Raw genomic sequence first — 21333 nt, forward strand, 5'->3', positions numbered from 1 at the left:
TTTTTCCCTTGTAAAACAAACACAAAAGCAAACACATGAACTCCCAGCTAATACCTGTAATCCCCCACACCTGTGCGTGTGTGACCAACACTACACTGCCCCCTGTGGACACATGATGTAATGACATCAACACACACACAATCATCTGCATTTTTTTGTACTCAATCAACAAAGAATTATATATTCAGTGTAAAAAAATGCAATGTATAAAAATTCAGTGTAAAAAAATTCAGTACAAAAAATTGGTGTAAAAAAATTCAGTGTATTAAAATTCAGAGTATAAAAATGTAGCGTCAAAAAAATTCAGTGCAAAAATATTCAACATAAAAAAAATCAGTGCAAAAAATTCAGCGTAACCCTAACCCTAACCTTAGAGAGGAGGAAAGCAATGGATGTCGAGCGGGTCTAACATGATACTGTGAAAGTTCAATCCACAATGGATCCAACACAGTCGCGAGAATGTTTTCATTAATCAAGAACGAAAGTCGGAGGTTCGAAGACGATCAGATACCGTCGTAGTTCCGACCACCTCTCCTACCCCCCATTCGAATACGACCTCAGATCAGACGAGACGACCCGCTGAACTTAAGCATATCACTAAGCGGAGGAAAAGAAACTAACAAGGATTATGTCATGACTGGCATGTACGGTGACCCCTCAGAGATGGGTGCTGGAATATGCTTACTCATCATCATTCAGCTCTTCGTTGCAGGTCTGATTGTTTTGTCTGGCGCCCCCGGGCGACGTGCCATAACTGAGAAACCCTATGTCGTGGATGTGGCAAAACAAGACCTTCGCTGCTGTTGCCCGGGCTCCTTGTGTTTTCTTTCTACTTACTAAATATATCATTTCTGTTCACTGATGTCAACGGCAACATTTGATGATCATTTGAAAAATTAAAAATCCTGCGGTATAGGCATCTTTGGCAGGAGGTGTCTTCTGCCAAGGCATTTACTCTCCTGAAGGAATAAATAAAGTAGTATCTAATCTAAATTTATTGATGTCTTGGACAATTTTTCAATCGGTGGAGAATTGTTGAAGTAATAACATGTTGAAATGACAAATTGTAATACGGAATTTCGGGATATTTATATACTAAACATGTATTTATATACTAAACATGTATTTAAAATTCATACACTAAACATGTATTTAATATTTATACACTAAACATGTATTAATATTTTTACACTAAACATGTATTTAATATTCATACACTAAACATGTATTTAATATTAATACACTAAACATGTATTTAATATTTTTACACTAAACATGTATTTAATATTCCTACACTAAACATGTATTTAATATTAATACAGTAAACATGTATTTAATATTTTTACACTAAACATGTATTTAATATTAATACACTAAACATGTATTTAATATTAATACACTAAACATGTATTTAATATTTTTACACTAAACATGTATTTAATATTCATACACTAAACATGTATTTAATATTAATACAGTAAACATGTATTTAATATTTTTACACTAAACATGTATTTAATATTCATACACTAAACATGTATTTAATATTTATACACTAAACATGTATTTAATATTCACACACTAAACCTGTATTTAATATTTATATACTAAACATGTATTTATATACTAAACATGTATTTAAAATTCATACACTAAACATGTATTTAATATTTATACACTAAACATGTATTAATATTTTTACACTAAACATGTATTTAATATTCATACACTAAACATGTATTTAATATTAATACACTAAACATGTATTTAATATTTTTACACTAAACATGTATTTAATATTCCTACACTAAACATGTATTTAATATTAATACAGTAAACATGTATTTAATATTTTTACACTAAACATGTATTTAATATTAATACACTAAACATGTATTTAATATTAATACACTAAACATGTATTTAATATTTTTACACTAAACATGTATTTAATATTCATACACTAAACATGTATTTAATATTAATACAGTAAACATGTATTTAATATTTTTACACTAAACATGTATTTAATATTCATACACTAAACATGTATTTAATATTTATACACTAAACATGTATTTAATATTCACACACTAAACCTGTATTTAATATTTATATACTAAACATGTATTTAATATTCATACACTAAACATGTATTTAATATTTATACACTAAACATGTATTTAATATTAATACACTAAACATGTATTTAATATTTTTACACTAAACATGTATTTAATATTCATACACTAAACATGTATTTAATATTAATACAAAAACATATAATTAATTTTAATAAACTAAACATATATTTATTATTTATCCACTAAACATGTATTTAATATTCATACACTAAACATGTATTTAATATTCATACACTAAACATGTATTTAATATTCACACACTAAACATGTATTTGATATTAATACACTAAACATGTATTTAATATTAATACACTAAATATGAATTTATTATTTATACACTAAACATGTATTTAATATTCATACACTAAACATGTATTTAATATTCATACACTAAACATATATTTAATATTAATACACAGAACATGTATTTAATAATCATATACTAAACGTATATGTAATTATATACTAATCATATATTTAATATTCATACAGTAAACATGTATTTATTATCCTCTAAATAAGGCACACTTGGAAATAATGAATTTCTTTATGTGTGCAGTTGCGGCAGAAGTCCACAGGAGGGCGCACGTTCCCTCTTAATAAGTCCGCTCCTCTCCGTCTCTCTCTCTCTCTTTTTCCTTTTTTTTGTTTCTTTTATTTTTTTTTTTACATAAGTTTGGTTTCTCATACACTTATATTTATACACTAAACATGTATTTAATATTTATACACTAAACATGTATTTAATATTTATACACTAAACATGTATTTAATATTTATACACTAAACATGTATTTAATATTTATACACTAAACATGTATTTAATATTAATACACTAAATATGTATTTATTATTTATCCACTAAACATGTATTTAATATTCATAAACTAAACATGTATTTAATATTCATACACTAAACGTGTATTTAATATTCATACACTAAACAGGTATTTAATATTAATACAAAAACATGTATTTAAGTTTAATAAACTAAACACATATTTAATATTAATACACTAAACATGTATTTAATATTTATACACTAAACATGTATTTAATATTAATACACAGAACATGTATTTAATAATCATATACTAAACATATATGTAATTATATACTAATCATATATTTAATATTCATACAGTAAACATGTATTTATTATCCTCTAAATAAGGCACACTTGGAAATAATGAATTTCTTTATGTGTGCAGTTGCAGCAGAAGTCCACCGGAGGGCGCACGTTCCCTCTTAATAAGTCCGGTCCTCTCCGTCTCTCTCTCTCTCTTTTTCCTTTTTTTTGTTTCTTTTAATTTTTTTTTTACATAAGTTTGGTTTCTCATACACTTATATTTATACACTAAACATGTATTTAATATTCATACACTAAACATGTATTTAATATTAATACACTAAACAAGTATTTAATATTTATACACTAAACATGTATTTAATATTAATACAAAAACATGTATTTAATTTTAATAAACTAAACATATATTTAATATTAATACACTAAACATGTATTTAATATTTTTACACTAAACGTGTATTTAATATTTATACACTAAAAGTGTATTTAATATTAATACACTAAACATGTATTTAATATTAATACAAAAAATGTATTTGATTTTAATAAACTAAATATATATTTAATATTTATACAGTAAACATGTATTTAATATTCATACACTAAACCTGTATTTACTATTTATACACTAAACATGTATTTAATATTTGTACACTAAACATGTATTTAATATTTATACACTAAACATGTATTTAATATTAATACACTAAACATGTATTTAATATTAATACACTAAACATGTATTTAATATTAATACAAAAACATATAATTAATTTTAATAAACTAAACACATATTTAATATTCATACACTAAACATGTATTTAATATTTATACACTAAACATGTATTTAATATTTATACACTAAACATGTATTTAATATTTATACACTAAATATGTATTTAATATTCATATACTAATCATATTTTTTAATATTAATACACTAAACATGTATTTGATATTCATACACTAAACATGTATTTAATATTCATACACTAAACATGTATTTAATATTTATACACCAAACATGTATTTAATATTTATACACTAAACATGTATTTAATATTCATACACTAAACATGTATTTAATATTTATACACCAAACATGTATTTAATATTTATACACTAAACATGTATTTAATATTTTTACACTAAACATGTATTTAATATTCATACACTAAACTTGTATTTAATATTTATACACTAAACATGTATTTAATATTAATACACTAAACATGTATTTAATATTTATATCCTAAACATGTATTTAATATTCATATACTAAACATATATTTAATATTCATATACTAAACATGTATGTAATATTTATACACTAAACATGTATTTAATATTCATACACTAAATATGTATTTAATATTTATATACTAAACATGTATTTAATATTTATACACTAAACATGTATTTAATATTCATACACTAAACATGTATTTAATATTTATACACCAAACATGTATTTAATATTTATACACTAAACATGTATTTAATATTTTTACACTAAACATGTATTTAATATTCATACACTAAACTTGTATTTAATATTTATACACTAAACATGTATTTAATATTAATACACTAAACATGTATTTAATATTTATATCCTAAACATGTATTTAATATTCATATACTAAACATATATTTAATATTCATATACTAAACATGTATGTAATATTTATACACTAAACATGTATTTAATATTCATACACTAAATATGTATCTAATATTTATATACTAAACATGTATTTAATATTTATACACTAAACATGTATTTAAACATGTTTAGTGTATAAATATTAAATACAAGTTTAGTATATGAATATTAAATACATGTTTAGTATAAAATTATTAAATACATGTTTAGTGTTTCCACGTTAATCAATTCATGGTAAAAACGTAATGAGTGATCCATCGAGCTGGATTTGAACCAGTGCCCTAAAGAACTCAGCATAAGCTAATACAGCTTTCCACTTTATCAACTGAGCATTCGAAAGGATTAGCTGTTACTGCACACCGACACAGTGTTTGGTTCATTGAGCTCGACGCAGATGTCGATGCATCAGTGTTGTCGGGTCTCCCACTAATTATCATTCAGAATAACCAGGAATTGAAATATTGCACAGGCAGCCCATGCATACTGTGCCCTCTGGGCAACAGTAGCAATGAAATGCCCAGTCACCAGGGAATCTGGCCGCATAGTCGTTATACCTGCTCAACCAACCTTTTTAAGTTACGGTTGGGTAGTTAACATGGGCGCCTATTGCATCGAACCTTGATAGCTGTTCAGCAAACCATTTTAAGTTACAGTTTTAACAAGTACCAAACGTTGAAACCGTGAGTCAGGATGGTGTGTGGAAAAGCTTAATGCCCGTGTCAGTCTCCCTGATAGTAAAATTGTGAAAGCAAACTTTTTGACAAATGCTCTATTAAAATGTGAAATTCGATATTGGTTTTACCACCGACCTGTGATTTTGATATGCTGCCCAAACAGTGAAGTAGACCGTCAATGCTCTATTAATAGCAAAACCCTTGGACTCTGAAAGTTCTAACATGTTGAAAACTGTGAAAGGAGTAGTCGCTGCAAAGAAGACTTTGTAGAAGCAAGAATTTTGGAAAATCCTGGACTTTCCAAAATGGTGTAATAGGTTAAAAAATGTGGAACCATTGTATTGTTGTATCTCTATTTATAGTTATTTTCCTTTTTAATTAAACATTTAACAGTAAATGAGGCCATTCCTGAAGGAATTGTATACGAACGCTCCAATGCTGGGAGACTGACACAGGGATTTTGCTTTTACACACACCATTCTGACCCACGGTTTCAACACTTGGTACTTCTTAAAACCGTAACTTAAAAGGGTTGGCTAAACAGCTACTAAGGTACGAGGCAATTGGCACCCATGTTAACTACCCAACCGTTACTTAAAAAGGTTGGTAGAACAGCTATAAGGACTACGCAGCCAGTCTGCGGCCGGGCAGACCTTCGCTGCTGTTGCCCGGGCTCCTTGTGTTTTCTTTCTACTTACTAAATATATCATTTCTGTTCCAAACAGCATCACTGATGTCAACGGCAACATTTGATGATCATTTGAACAATTAAAAATCCTGCGGTATAGGCATCTTTGGCAGGAGGTGTCTTCTGCCAAGGCATTTACTCTCCTGAAAGAATAAATAAAGTAGTATCTAATCTAAATTTATTGATGTCTTGGACAATTTTTCAATCGGTGGAGAATTGTTGAAGTAATAACATGTTGAAATGACAAATGGTAATACGGAATTTCGGGGAAAACAGAGAATTCTTCAACTTCCTATGCAGAAGAAAGCTTCGACGGTGGAAAAGTTAAAACGCGTTGAAAAATGTGGAAGGTGTAGTCGCCAGAAAAAGGGTGGAAATCGGGCTTCGGAAAAGCAGGAATTCTGGAAAATCCTCAACTTTTTTTGACAAGGAAAAGGGGAAGTTTCAATTTCCAGAATGGTGCAATGAGTCGAAGGTAGAATGGTTTGAATAGGTTAAAACTTCGAAATGTTGTATTGTTGTATCTTTTTTTGTCGTTATTTAGTTTTTTATTAAACATTAAAAACTAGATGAGGCAATTCCTTCAGGAATTGCGTGTGATTGCTCCAATGCTGATGATGAACCGAAATCCTGAAATTATTTTAGCATTGTTGAAATCAAGCACACGATTCCTGAAGAGTCTGAAAATTTTGAAGTTGGAACAGTTGGAATCAGATGGAATAAATGGAACTTTGAAGGATGTCCCATTGATTTCAATAGGAATTTCCCCAAAACTTAGTCCATGAGTACTGTGCCTATTAGCAACATTAGCAATGACCTGCTAGTCCTTATACTTGTTCAACCAACCCTTTTAAGTTACGGTTTGGTAGTTAACATGGACTACGATTGAAACCGTGATTCAGGATGGTGTGTGGAAAAGTTAAATTCCTGTGTCAAATGTCCAGACCACAAACAACAAGATTAAATAAATGTCTGTTGAAAAGTAATACTGAATTTGTCATTTGACTGGGGGCTCTGTTTGATTGATTTGTCAAAAAGTCTTTGACAGTAAAGAAGACTACCTATGTCCAGCGTGGATTAAAGTCTTGACATTACCTGACCTGTGTGATTGTTAGTGATGGGTTGATGAGGCGTTGCACAGCCTTTTGACACATTTATAAACTGTATTGATCCTGTGTCACTAAATACTGACATCTGCTGGACATTAAAATTCCCTACAGGAAATCTATGGACCAACTCAACTGACACTGATTTTATGACCTAGTATATACAATAATATAAACCAAGTCATTGAATTTCATTTAGGATTATTTCATATCTTCATTTAAATAATACCATATTTTTTTAAATACTTTTTAGATACAGTCAATAAATAATGTGAACATGTATCATAACATGGAAATCTAAGAGAACGTGTTGTGAATGAGGATAGTTGTGGACTGGGAATTTTTTTTTTTTTTTACACATGCGCTCTGATTACGCACTATTGATTGATTGATTGAAACTTTTATTAGTAGATTGCACAGTTCAGTACATATTCTGTACAATTGACCACTAAATGGTAACACCCCAATAAGTTTTTCAACTTAAGTTTATGGATACCTTAACTGAAACTAAATCAATCAGCACAGCTGACCAAGCTGACCAACAGGTGTTATTATGTTGTACATTCCAACAGGTGTTATTATGTTGTACATTCCAACAGGTGTTATTATGTTGTACATTCCAACAGGTGTTATTATGTTGTACATTCCAACAGGTGTTATTATGTTGTACATTCCAACAGGTGTTATTATGTTGTGCATTCCAACAGGTGTTATTATGTTGTACATTCCAACAGGTGTTATTATGTTGTACATTCCAACAGGTGTTATTATGTTGTACATTCCAACAGGTGTTATTATGTTGTACATTCCAACAGGTGTTATTATGTTGTGCATTCCAACAGGTGTTATTATGTTGTACATTCCAACAGGTGTTATTATGTTGTACATTCTAACAGGTGTTATTATGTTGTACATTCCAACAGGTGTTATTATGTTGTACATTCCAACAGGTGTTATTATGTTGTACATTCCAACAGGTATTATTATGTTGTGCATTCCAACAGGTGTTATTATGTTGTACATTCCAACAGGTTTTATTATGTTGTGCATTCCAACAGGTGTTATTATGTTGTGCATTCCAACAGGTGTTATTATGTTGTACATTCCAACAGGTGTTATTATGTTGTACATTCCAACAGGTGTTATTATGTTGTACATGGCTTACACACCTCCTCTTTCTGCTGTAAACATTGTGAATGATCCACTTGACACTCCCGTGGGGAAACTTTGCTTTGATCAAAAAAAAAACTGAAAAATCCGCAGCTTATCCCAAAATGATTGTGTGTCCGTCTCCTATGTCATTTCCTTATGGAATAATGTTGTAAATGACATCTGTTGGACCAAAACGTGGTCCCTTCCTAACAGGTATTTACTTAGCAACAAAGTCAAAGAGATATCATTTAAAATCATCCATCGCTATTACCCTGTAAAGACTGTGATGGTTAGATACAAAAAGGACATTGATGTCACCTGCACCTTTTGTAACATGCACCCAGAGACTGTTAACCACTTGTTTTATACTTGTGAAAACACTCCATCACTATGGCAGGCATCTGTCGCTTCATCCTGGACAATATTTATGACAAATTTGTGCTTTACTTTAAAGATGTGATTTTTGGTTTTACACTGTATGAACAAAAAATTGAAAAGGAATTCTACCTTTGCAAGCTCATTATTTTATTGGCTAAGTTTTATATTCATAAATGTAAGTTTCTTAATACCCGTCCTATCTTTTGTGCCTTTAAAAAAGATCTGGAACTTTACATTAAAACGCTCTCTACCTCTAACAACAAAAAAGCTGTGAAAACGATGATGCTGTGTTCCACATTGAAGTTGTTTGATGAATCTGAATAAGCCTACGGCTTTGCATTTTGTTTATTATTTATATATATATGTTTTTATTCTTTTTTTTTATTATTTTGAACTTACAACCCCCTGGCGCTGTTTTGTACTGTTTTCATAATGTTTTATAATGTTGTATATTGTTGTTTGTCTTACTGTTTGTAATTGTTGACATTTATAAATAAACCTTTAAAAAAAACAACTAAGTGTTGGCTTTCTTCTTCTTCCTTGTTTTAGTTGAAGGTAGGCGCACTGACAACCTTCAAATGTTACGCCACCTACTGTTTCCCCGCTTCTTCTTCTTCTGACGTTAACTGATGGCAAATAACGCGTCATGTCCGCCGCCGTCTGATAGAAAGCATACATTTTCAAATCATTTGAAAATGATGTCCTAGCCAAAAAGGGCTATTTTCAGATGGACATATAAGGAGAAAATGAACTTGATGTAAATCCTGAGATCGCGAGATTTGGCACGGCACTCCATGAATCTGTCCAATCAGATTGGCTTTTCCTGAAAAACACGCATGCGCATTAAGTGGGCGGATGTAATGATTTCGATGGGAAGAAATAATATTCAGCATCGAAGGAATAACAACTGAAAGTAAGTAATACCATTTATTGTTTCTCTTTTGGTATTTATATGACTTTAACACACACCAGTTATTTGTTTTAAACTACTGGAACGTCACGCAGTTACGGAAATAGAGCTATAAATGCCGCAAGCACCTTGCTAGAAGTTGTGATAGTTACCTCCACCGAGGTAAGTATAATAACAAGAAGTGAAATAACAATGAGAGAAATAAATGTTCAGAGAACATTTGAAGTGGAACAATATACATTACTGAACACATAATATAGAGTTTTACATTTACAAGAAGTTCCACCTATATTCCAGCAACCTTTGTCTGTATTTATCTTCCACCCAACTCTCTCCTTTGAGGCACACATTAAAAGCGTTACTAAAACGGCCTTCTTTCATCTCCGTAATATCGCTAAAATTCGCTCCATTTTGTCCACTAAAGACGCCCAGATCATTATCCATGCGTTTGTTACGTCTCGTCTCGATTACTGTAACGTATTATTTTGGGGTCTCCCCATGTCTAGCATTAAAAGATTACAGTTGGTACAAAATGCGGCTGCTAGACTTTTGACAAGAACAAGAAAGTTTGATCACATTACGCCTATACTGTATATACCTTTATATACATATATACATACATATATACTGTATATACCTTTATATACATATATACATACATATATACTGTATATACCTTTATATACATATATACATACATATATACTGTATATACCTTTATATACATATATACATACATATATACTGTATATACCTTTATATACATATATACATACATATATACTGTATATACCTTTATATACATATATACATACATATATACTGTATATACCTTTATATACATATATACATACATATATACTGTATATACCTTTATATACATATATACATACATATATACTGTATATACCTTTATATACATATATACATACATATATACTGTATATACCTTTATATACGTATATACATACATATATACTGTATATACCTTTATATACATATATACATACATATATACTGTATATACCTTTATATACATATATACATACATATATACCTATACTGTATATACCTTTATATACATATATACATACATATATACCTATACTGTATATACCTTTATATACATATATACATACATATATACCTATACTGGCTCACCTGCACTGGCTTCCTGTGCACTTAAGATGTGACTTTAAGGTTTTACTACTTACGTATAAAATACTACACGGTCTAGCTCCATCCTATCTTGCCGATTGTATTGTACCATATGTCCCGGCAAGAAATCTGCGTTCAAAAGACTCCGGCTTATTAGTGATTCCTAGAGCCCAAAAAAAGTCTGCGGGCTATAGAGCGTTTTCCGTTCGGGCTCCAGTACTCTGGAATGCCCTTCCGGTAACAGTTGGAGATGCCACCTCAGTAGAAGCATTTAAGTCTCACCTTAAAACTCATCTGTATACTCTAGCCTTTAAATAGACCTCCTTTTTAGACCAGTTGATCTGCCGCTTCTTTTCTTTCTCCTATGTCCCCCCCTCCCTTGTGGAGGGGGTCCGGTCCGATGACCATGGATGAAGTACTGGCTGTCCAGAGTCGAGACCCAGGATGAACCGCTCGTCGGGACCCAGGATGGACCGCTCGCCTGTATTGGTTGGGGACATCTCTAGGCTGCTGATCCGCCTCCGCTTGAGATGGTTTCCGCCTCCGCTTGAGATGGTTTCCTGTGGACGGGACTCTCGCTGCTGTCTTGGATCCGCTTGAACTGAACTCTCGCGGCTGTGTTGGAGCCACTATGGATTGAACTTTCACAGTATCATGTTAGACCCGCTCCACATCCATTGCTTTCGGTCCCCTAGAGGGGGGGGGGTTGCCCACATCTGAGGTCCTCTCCAAGGTTTCTCATAGTCAGCATTGTCACTAGCGTCCCACTGGATGTGAATTCTCCCTGCCCACTGGGTGTGAGTTTTCCTTGCCCTTTTGTGGGTTCTTCCGAGGATGTTGTAGTCGTAATGATTTGTACAGTCCTTTGAGACATTTGTGATTTGGGGCTATATAAATAAACATTGATTGATTGATTGATTTATATAGTATTGGAGTGTCGAAATGACAAAAGGAAAAGCTGGAAAACGATGAAGAAGAACTGGTAAAGAAGTGGAATCAAATAAAAGATCAAGAAGGACTGTAAAGTTGCTGAGTAGACTGGTATAGTGGTGGTGCATTAAACTGGCAGCAGATATAATATGTGATACTTTCTTTTTCTTCCTGCAGTCATCCCGTCCTGCAGCATGCACCTATGTGAATGTGGAGAATGACCAGCAATGTCCAAGTAAGTTATATGTATATGCCTGTTCTTTCTTGAAGTCAATTAGTTCTGATTGAGATTTACAGATAAAAAGCTGTCCACAGTTTGTCAGGAACAAACATGAAAATATTGCTTTCTTTGACCCTGATTACATTAGCACATATGAAGAATGAAACTTCAAATAGGAGTTATCTCAGCATGTGTAATTCATGTTTTTGGAACCTTTCACCTCCAAGTTAAAGCTGGTAGGTAACATCAGGTCATGACTAAGGATGTAACAATATCAACATTTCACGGTATGATATCGTCATAGTGTTAAAGCCAGGGTAAGATATTGTTACAAAAATGTCAAAGTGTGTTAAATGACGTGGGAGGAATGTTTAGGATAAACACACTTACTGTAATTGAACACAAACATCATTTTCATATGTTGTAATCATATTTATCATTAAAAACAGGTATTTTAGGTGCAAAGGAATGGTGCAGAATTTCAAGTAACACACAAAAACCAACATTTTCAAATAAGTGTCTTTAAACTGACATAAACAGTAAACATCCAGTGTAACTAATGTAGAACAATAATGTTTCTTTTGCCAAGAAACTATACTGTGTGTCCGGTATGTTTTTTTTTCAATACAACTTGGTATTATTGTGGGTTTGATGACCTTTTTAGCACATTCAACAATACTGCCATTATAATGCAAACAGTGATCATTTTGGTCACAGTAACGGTGATATGACATTTTGATATTGTTACATCACTGCTGTTTAGTTGAGTGTTTTTAAACTTTGAACTTCCTAAGAAGCTGCCCTTTGCAGTCCAAATTGTATTAGTTTGTAGAATACTGATTCTTAAGAGTTAACTAATAATTTGACTTTTAATCATGTAAATACCTCACAAATGCATATTTTCCCTTGCTGACATCTTGGTTTCACATGAACGATATTTTCCAAATAACGGTTCTAACATATAACTCATTCTAATATATTACTCCTATTCCCTAACTTATTGTAGACATTGTGGTGTGTAGTGTCAGCAAATGTCTTATTTTGTGCATGTCCACATTTCCTCTGGTGAGCTGCAAGGGCTCTGAGTCGATTTGGAAATGGTCTGGATGAACGTGGCATGCTTTACCTTGCAGTATGCAGACTTTGTTTAAGGTTCAACTAACACGACAGTTATAGGCACAGAAATATTTCACAGCAACAATTCCTCGGCTAACCGAAGCACAAACGTTCCCATCACTCCTGCACACTTCCACTTTTTCGCCCTTCTATAATGTCCCGTTTGAACGTTGTTTTCCCACACGGCGGGTTTTCATGGGAGAACCAGTTTACTTCTCAGATGAGCCCACTTAATATTGTCAGAAAAAAACACAGCGACTGGTGTTCTCGTTTGATAGCGTCACACATCACGGCGTTATTGTGACAATTTTGAAATCAAAATAAGGTTATATTTAGAATAATGTTGCATCCCTCGTCAAAATCCTTTCTCATAGGTTTGGTTTGCTGTTGTGTATTTACTAATGATTGGCATTAGCATCCACAACTTTCTTTTTATAGTGTGTGTTGTATTGTGATGAGTTACATTTAACACTGTGGATGATGTGTTACCACAAACGCAGAAGATACGTAAACATGAACTACAATGCGCTCAAGATGTGGGGAAAAAGGAAATGCATTCCATTAGCTGGATTTGTATAATGTGTTCAATTTATGTCAACTTCCTTCTTGTTTTGCATGTTTTTGTCTGTTTTTTTTTTCAATGATTTGAATCTTTAGAGTTTTTTGGTTCCTCTTCTTTGTGTCAGGGGGTAGCAGCAGGGTAACACTGCATGAGGCGGTGCCCCCTGAAGGAGCCCAAAACACTGCTCTTCAAATGGAACACATCCAACCTTCAGGTGACCGTGCAGGATGTACCACTCTGGAACATCAAGCCTCTCCCCACCTGCCAGGTACACCCACCGTCTTCTGTGGCTGAATAATGTTTTGCTGTGAATTTTGTCACAAAGCAAATCCTGCTCAAATGTGACAAACTTTTGAGTGTAAGAATGTCAGCGATATGCTGAGATGTTATACGTTTTGCCTTGTGACAAAATGTTATCAAAAAACCTTTAGTGATTTGTATTCTATTTTAATTTCAGCACATGAAAATATTTCTACTTCTGACCATCGAAGAGAATGGAAAACCATTTTCCAGATCAGCCCTCATACATCCTCCTGATGGCCTAACAACTGAATGACATGTCGATGCTGAGTATGATCCATTTCAATCATTTGAGGAAGCTCTCCCTGATATAGGGGATTGGATGTACAATGACGGACATACGTTTAATGAAGGATTTGAAGATGGTTTGAGTGAGGAGTGTGCAGAAGAGTCCAATTTCAAGGACACAACAGACAAACCAATACATGACAATGCATCAGAAACCATGGCAGAGTGCCTTCTGATCAGCATGGGTTATGTAAACTGTCCTAAAGTCACAGGTAAGGCCCTAAGCCATATGCTCAAAATGTTCAAGTTGCTTTATCCCGATAGTCTGAACACAGACTGCTTAAACAGTGTGCAGAAGTTCCAAAACTTTTTTTTATCCCACTCTGCATCATCGCCTACTATATTACATAAATCCTCCAAGAATTGTTTTGGGCCAATAGAAAGTAAACAAATAAAATGCCTGCTTTGTGGGACCAGTGTGTCAGAAGAAAGGTTCTAATCCTTTTTTTAAAGTATGTACAGATTGATTTCTTGTTTACCACAGCACATTCATGTGCCAAATGGGCCCTCGTTGGTGAATATAAACATGCAGGTTTTTCTTTGCTGCAAGATAGTGTAACATATGAGACATGCAGTCATGTTATTCCCCTATTGGAAACCTCTGCAGTACAGTAGTATTCTTGGATGACATATTGGGTAAAGTTGTTTTCCTTGACTTCACATCTATGCCTGGCATAGTGATTGCAGTTCATTTCCCCAACACACTTGAAAAGTTTGAAATAATGAAGAACTGAACTGGCCTAAGAAGCCACAAATCAAATCTTTAATCATTGTTATAAATGCTCTGAAAATACACACTGATGTGATGTTGCCGTGGATTCTGTAAATATGTACTGTATATGGAGTATCATTGTTGATGATGTTTTTGCATTGTGTGTAATATTTCAGTGGCAAATATATTACATTTACTTGTTTAATAAAGCCACTGTCTTTTTTAATGAATACATAGGCCTACTATGCTACTGCATTTTAATATTAGTCCTTATGATGGTGGTTGGAGAGCCAAATATCTTCTGAAGTGGTACTTTGTTAAAAGAGTTTGAGAACCACTGCTCTAGAAAGTTCACAAATGTTAAAAGCTCTTACAAAGTGTCTTGTGATCATATCAGTATTGTTTGGGTTCAGTTTTAAATCTCACAATTGTAGTCACCGAGTTACTGTACATGACGTGTGGATAAGAAATCAACAAATTAAGTCCAACTTTATTTAAATAAACCATTTAGATTACAGACCATATATCCATATTGTCTGAATTCATTATTTTCTCCCAATGTTGGCATGAGATCAACTGGAATATGATTGAGGTATAACTAAATTGAGCCCATTAAAATGCATTTTTTTAGAAAACGGGTATATCTAACAACTCAAATAGTGAGCAGTGAGAGACAAAACCAAGTATATCTCTCACTGAGACATCATTGAGACATATTGAAACGTATACTCATCAATTGTCTTTTTGCCGAAATAGAAAAGAGACATCTGAGAACTCAAACAGTGAGTAGTGAGAAACAAAACCAGGTGTTTCTCTCACTGAGTCATAATTGAGACATATTGGAGACCAGCTCATTCATCTCTCATTTTGGTCTTAGTTGAAATGGGGAAAAGAGATAACTATTAGACAACTATGAGATCTCTCATAGTGCTCACTGTGAGCCTTATTTCTCAGGAGATACATTTGAGAAGAAGGAGAAAACTACTTTGGTCTCCATTAGTGCTCTTTTATGTCTAGGAGATATATATAAGACATACATGAGATCTCATCTTCAATTTTGCTTTGCTATGGGAAACAAGTGTTTGATGAGCATTCCTCAACTTTTTCGGTCTTTTTTGACACTCGTGCCAGCTTTTTTTAAGCATGTTGCAGGCATCAAATTCCAAAATGAGCTAATATTTGCAAAAAAAAAAGTTTCTCAGATCCAACATCAAATATCTTGTCTTTGCAGTCCATTCAATTGAATATAAGTTAAAAAGGATTTACAAATCATTGTATTCTGTTTTTATTTACCATTTACACAACGTGCTACTTCACTGGTTTGGGGTTTTGTACATGTTGACAGTACATTGCAGTGTTATTTTGTTACAGCCGTGCCCACTGTGTGAAGTACTTTTGCAAGACTCCTAGCAATAATATTACACTTCACCAAAGAGCCTGCTGTAAAAGAAATGACCATTGAATGAAGATACATACTCAGGTCACCGTGATCTGAAAAGGAGAGTGAAGAATGTTTTTGTATTCCCCAGATTCTAATCATCTTGGATGAATAAACAAGCAATTCCTAATTTCACTTGGAAATGTGTTTACTATAAAAGTGTAGCACTGTTTCCACACAAAATACCTTCTGTTTTTGAAAAGATGCCCATGTGTGTCTTCCAGGTTGAACATTCCACCCTTTGTGCCTGCCCGGACTGTGCTGGAAGGCCTCGAGTCAGAGGATGCGTGTGAAGACAAGAAAGCTGTAAAAAAGGAGATCCATAGCAAAAAGGTCAAATAAGTACAAACAAGTATTTTACCTCGATTATTAACAGTTTATTTTGCCCAAAAATGTTAAGGGAGCCAAAAAGGACAAAATGGAAGAGGAGAATACAGACCTGCTCAGACTTTGCCACACAGTACCGCTGGAGGTGGTGAACTTAGGTAAGAATCCATGTTTCAAGGTTGATCGGGGTGGGGGGAAGACAACGACACAAAGGTGCTCCTCTTATTTAGACTTTTTGTTTATGGAGGTGGGAAAGGTTACGATCCAGAGAAGAAAGACTACTCAGGTTTTGAGGCCTGGTTGCAGTGTTACTATGTGGATGGAATGAAGTCTGTACGCGACCACAATGGCAGGACTATGTAGTTCAAAGTATGCAAACACATTTTCATACGTAACAACTATATTTGTAGCATGTATTGACTAATAGAAAATGGTGTCATTTCAGGGCGATCCAGGTCCTATGGCTCCTAAAGGTAAACGCCAGAAAAAATAGTTGAGATACCATTACACATAAGAGAAAGCTTAGTGTGTCTTTATCTTTTCTCACACACCAGAATCAAAGTCTCCAAAGGCCAAAAAGAGAAAAGATACAGATGCAGACCATGATTACCCCCGCAAGAAAAAGGTATATTCAGTAGGTAATCACCACCAGCACATAGAAATCTAACCCCATTGTGGCTGTACTTCAGGTGTCCAGGAAACACAACTCTGACAGCACAGTGAAGAAAAAAGCAGCCAAAAAGCCCACAAAAGCAGCAAAGGAAGAAGAAAATGGACCTCAAGAAGAAGCCACACCCAGAAGAAGATCAGCAAACACACCTCAGCAAGAACCGAAATCCACGTCAGGCAGGAGGAAAAAGAACAATACAGAGCCAGCTGCAGGTCTGATTCTAATAATACTCCCATTTTCTGAAAATATTAAGAGCCTGATCTTTGAGGATCCAATTCCCACACACTTATCTGTGTGCGCAAACTATAAAATTGCATGTACTGTTGGTGGACGTGTTGTATGTGATCTACTTTGTGCAATTGATAGCAGCAAAAGTGGCACAGATCACCCTATTTTTGTGTACTAGAAGCATTATGTGCCCTTGGAAACACTTCTTTCCCTCTACATTCATGTTATTATGCTCTCCACACTGGAGGGGGGCTTATATTAGATTATAGCACATATCGATCATCTAACACCTTTTCTGCAATATAGAATCACAGTATGTATACTATTTGCAGCAGGAATGATCAAACTGCATATTGCAAGACATTTTTTTTAGGAGTTATACTAAATACAAAAAAAAAAAACGCAACGCTTTTGTTCTTGTTCCCAATTTAAATGAACTCAAAGATCGAAAACTTTGACTATAAACACAAAATACCTGTTCCTCTCAAATATTGTTCACAAATCTGTATACATTTGTTAGTGAGCATTTTTTCTTTGCCAAGATAATCCATCCCACCTGACAGGTGTGCCTTGAGCTGTCCAAAATAAAAGGCCACTGTGAAATGTGCAGTTTTATCACACAACACAATGCTTCAGATGTCGCACGTTTTGAGGGAGCGTGCAGTAGGCATGCTGACTGCAGCAATGTCCACCAGAGCTGTTGCCCGTCAATTAAATGTTTATTTCTCCGCCATAAGAATAGAATAGAATAGAAAGTACTTTATTGATCCCTGGGGGAAATTCAGCACCACAGTTCGCTCACAATAAACAATGATAATAATAAATAATATAATATATATGAATAATATAAATATATTCTACATTTAAGTGCAGTCAAGGAACATATGCATTATACAGTCTGATGGCTGTCGGTGTGAAGGACCTCCTGTGTCGTTCCGTGTTGCATTTTGGGAGTCTGAGCCTTCCACTGAATGTGCTCATTCTCTCTGCAAGGTCCGAGTGTAGTGGGTGGGAGGTGTTGTCCATAATGGCTAGGAGTTTTGCTAGACTTCTCTCTGACACCACCGCCAGAGAGTCCAGCTCCACTCCCATCTTGTTACTGGCCTTCTCTACCAACTTGTCCAGTCTGTATGTGTCCCTCACTCTCAGCCCACTGCCCCAGCAGGCCACGGCGTACAAGAGGGCGCCTGCCACCAGCGACTCGTAGAACATCTTCAACATCTTTGTACAGACGTTGAAGGATCCTAGCCTCCAAAGGAAATATAGATTCGGCTCTGTCCCTTCTTGTAGAGGGCCTCAGCGTGTTTTGACCCATTCAGCTTGTTGTCCATGTGTACTCCGAGGTATTTATAATCCTCTACCATGTCCACATCCACCCCCTTGATGGAAAGAGGGGTCGCCAGAGTACTCCTCCTCCTTCCCAGGTCCACAACCAGCTCCTTGGTCTCCGTAACATTGAGCTGGAGGTGGTTCTTTCCACACCATGTGACAAAGTCCTCCACCAGTGTCCTGTATTCCTCGTCATCACCTTCCTCAATACACCCCACTATCGCAGAGTCATCAGAAAACTTCTGAAGGTGGCAGGACTCTGACTGATAGTGGAAATGGGTGGTGTAAATGGTGTAGAGGAAGGGGGAAGAGTACTGTAGCCTCCGGGGCCCCGGTGTTGCTGACCAGCCTGTCAGACACACAGTCCTGCAGTGGCATATACTGTGGTCTGTCAGTCAGGTAATCTACAACCCAGGACACCAAGGGGGCCTCCACCTGCATCTTCTCCAACTTCACACCCAGTAGCCCAGGCCGTTTAGTATAAGCCGCCTCCAAAGGTGTTTCAGAGAATTTGGCAATACATCCAACTGGCCTCACAGCCGCAGACCATATTGATTGGCTGAGACCTGCCACCCGGACAGCTGCTACAACAATTGGTTTGCTTAACCATAGCATTTCTGCACAAACTGTAAGAAACTACCATGAATTGATTAACGTGGACCCCGACTTAAACAAGTTGAAAAACATATTGGGGTGTTACCAATTAGTGGTCAATTGTACGGAATATGTACTGAACTGTGCAATCTACTAATAAAAGTATCAATCAATCAATCTGTCTCAAGAAAGCTCATCTGCATGCTCGTGGTCCTCATCGGGGTCTCGACCTAACTGCAGTTTGTCTTCTTAACCAACTTGAGTGGGCAAATGCTCACACTCAATGGCGTCTGGCACAATACAGAGGTTTTGGTATGTTATTATTGACAGCGAAACCACGTGCATTTTATTGATGGCATTTTCCATGCGCAGAGATACCGTCACGAGACCCTGAGCCCCATTGTTGTACTAATCACCCGAGGCCATCACCTTTATAAATAACATTTACTAACTCATGTTGCAAGGATCTGGAAGCTAAAAACATCCCAGTTCTTGCATGACCAGCATACTCACCGGACATGTCACCCAGTAAGTAATTTTTGAGAGGAATATATATTTTCTGTATAGTAAAAGTTTCAGATCTTTAAGTTCAATTCATGATAAATGGGAGCAAAAACAAAAGTGTTGCGTTTATATATTTTTTCAATACCATATTTTTCGGAGTATAAGTCGCACCTGCCGAAAAGGCATAATAAAGAAGGAAAAAAAACATACAAGTCGCACTGGAGTATAAGTCGCATTTTTGGGGGGAAATTTATTTGATAAAAGCCAACACCGAAAATAGACATTTGAAAGGCAATTTAAAATAAATCAAGAATAGTGAAGAACAGGCTGAATAAGTGTAGGTTATATGAGGCATAAATAAGCAACTGCTATGTTAAGCTAACATATTATGGTAAGAGTCATTCAAATAACTAGAACATATAGAACATGATATACCTTTAACAAACTATCTCTCACTCCTAATCCATAAATCCCATGAAATCTTATACGTCTAGTCTCTTACGTCAATGAGATAAATAATATTGATATTTTACGGTAATGTGTTAATAATTTCACACATAAGTCGCTCCTGAATATAAGTCGCACCCCCGGCCAAACTATGAAAAAAAAACTGCTACTTATAGTCCGAAAAATACGGTGCATATTTTCTAAATCAAAAAAGGAATACCATTAAAAAACAACATAAATTAATAGACTTTGGTTTAATCGGCCCTTTAAGTTGTCCAGCAGCTATAAAATGATATTGCTGAATATATATCTTCTTCTTTTTATTTCTAACAGTCCAAATATGACATGCACACGTAGAACAAAGGCTTCTCTGTTCAGTTGTCTTTGCAGCGTGATGGCCTCCTTTCTCACAGCCCTGTGTGCAACTATGTCAGTTGTCTTTGCAGCGTGATGGCCTCCTTTCTCACAGCCCTGTGTGCAACTATGTCAGTTGTCTTTGCAGCGTGATGGCCTCCTTTCTCACAGCCCTGTGTGCAACTATGTCAGTTGTCTTTGCAGCGTGATGGCCTCCTTTCTCACAGCCCTGTGTGCAACTATGTCAGTTGTCTTTGCAGCGTGATGGCCTCCTTTCTCACAGCCCTGTGTGCAACTATGTCAGTTGTCTTTGCAGCGTGATGGCCTCCTTTCTCACAGCCCTGTGTG

General features: G+C 34.6%; 1 protein-coding gene and 1 long non-coding RNA gene across 2 annotated transcripts; one reads left to right on the plus strand and one right to left on the minus strand.

Annotated features, from left to right (window-relative positions):
- Positions 1 to 16366: 16366 nt before the first annotated feature.
- Positions 16367 to 18113, minus strand: LOC133537484 (uncharacterized). Its single transcript, XR_009802704.1, has 2 exons — positions 17411 to 18113; positions 16367 to 17326 (listed from the first exon to the last, which is right to left on the minus strand). It is a non-coding gene; the product is annotated as an uncharacterized LOC133537484 (long non-coding RNA).
- Positions 17300 to 19857, plus strand: LOC133537483 (uncharacterized). Its single transcript, XM_061878535.1, has 3 exons — positions 17300 to 17332; positions 17414 to 17484; positions 17549 to 19857. Exons 1-3 carry the CDS (start codon positions 17320 to 17322, stop codon positions 17933 to 17935), a joined length of 471 nt encoding a protein of 156 aa, XP_061734519.1. The 5' UTR covers positions 17300 to 17319; the 3' UTR covers positions 17936 to 19857.
- Positions 19858 to 21333: the final 1476 nt, after the last annotated feature.

Source organism: Nerophis ophidion, linkage group LG18 (genome assembly GCF_033978795.1).
Source record: "Nerophis ophidion isolate RoL-2023_Sa linkage group LG18, RoL_Noph_v1.0, whole genome shotgun sequence".
Taxonomy (NCBI): Eukaryota; Metazoa; Chordata; class Actinopteri; order Syngnathiformes; family Syngnathidae; genus Nerophis; species Nerophis ophidion.

What these genes read in the sequence shown, in the direction of transcription:
- LOC133537483 (XM_061878535.1), top strand. An exon ending in ATTACCCCCGCAAGAAAAAG is followed by an intron (nt 17,485 to 17,548) that starts GTATATTCAGTA and finishes GCTGTACTTCAG; the next exon opens with GTGTCCAGGAAACACAACTC.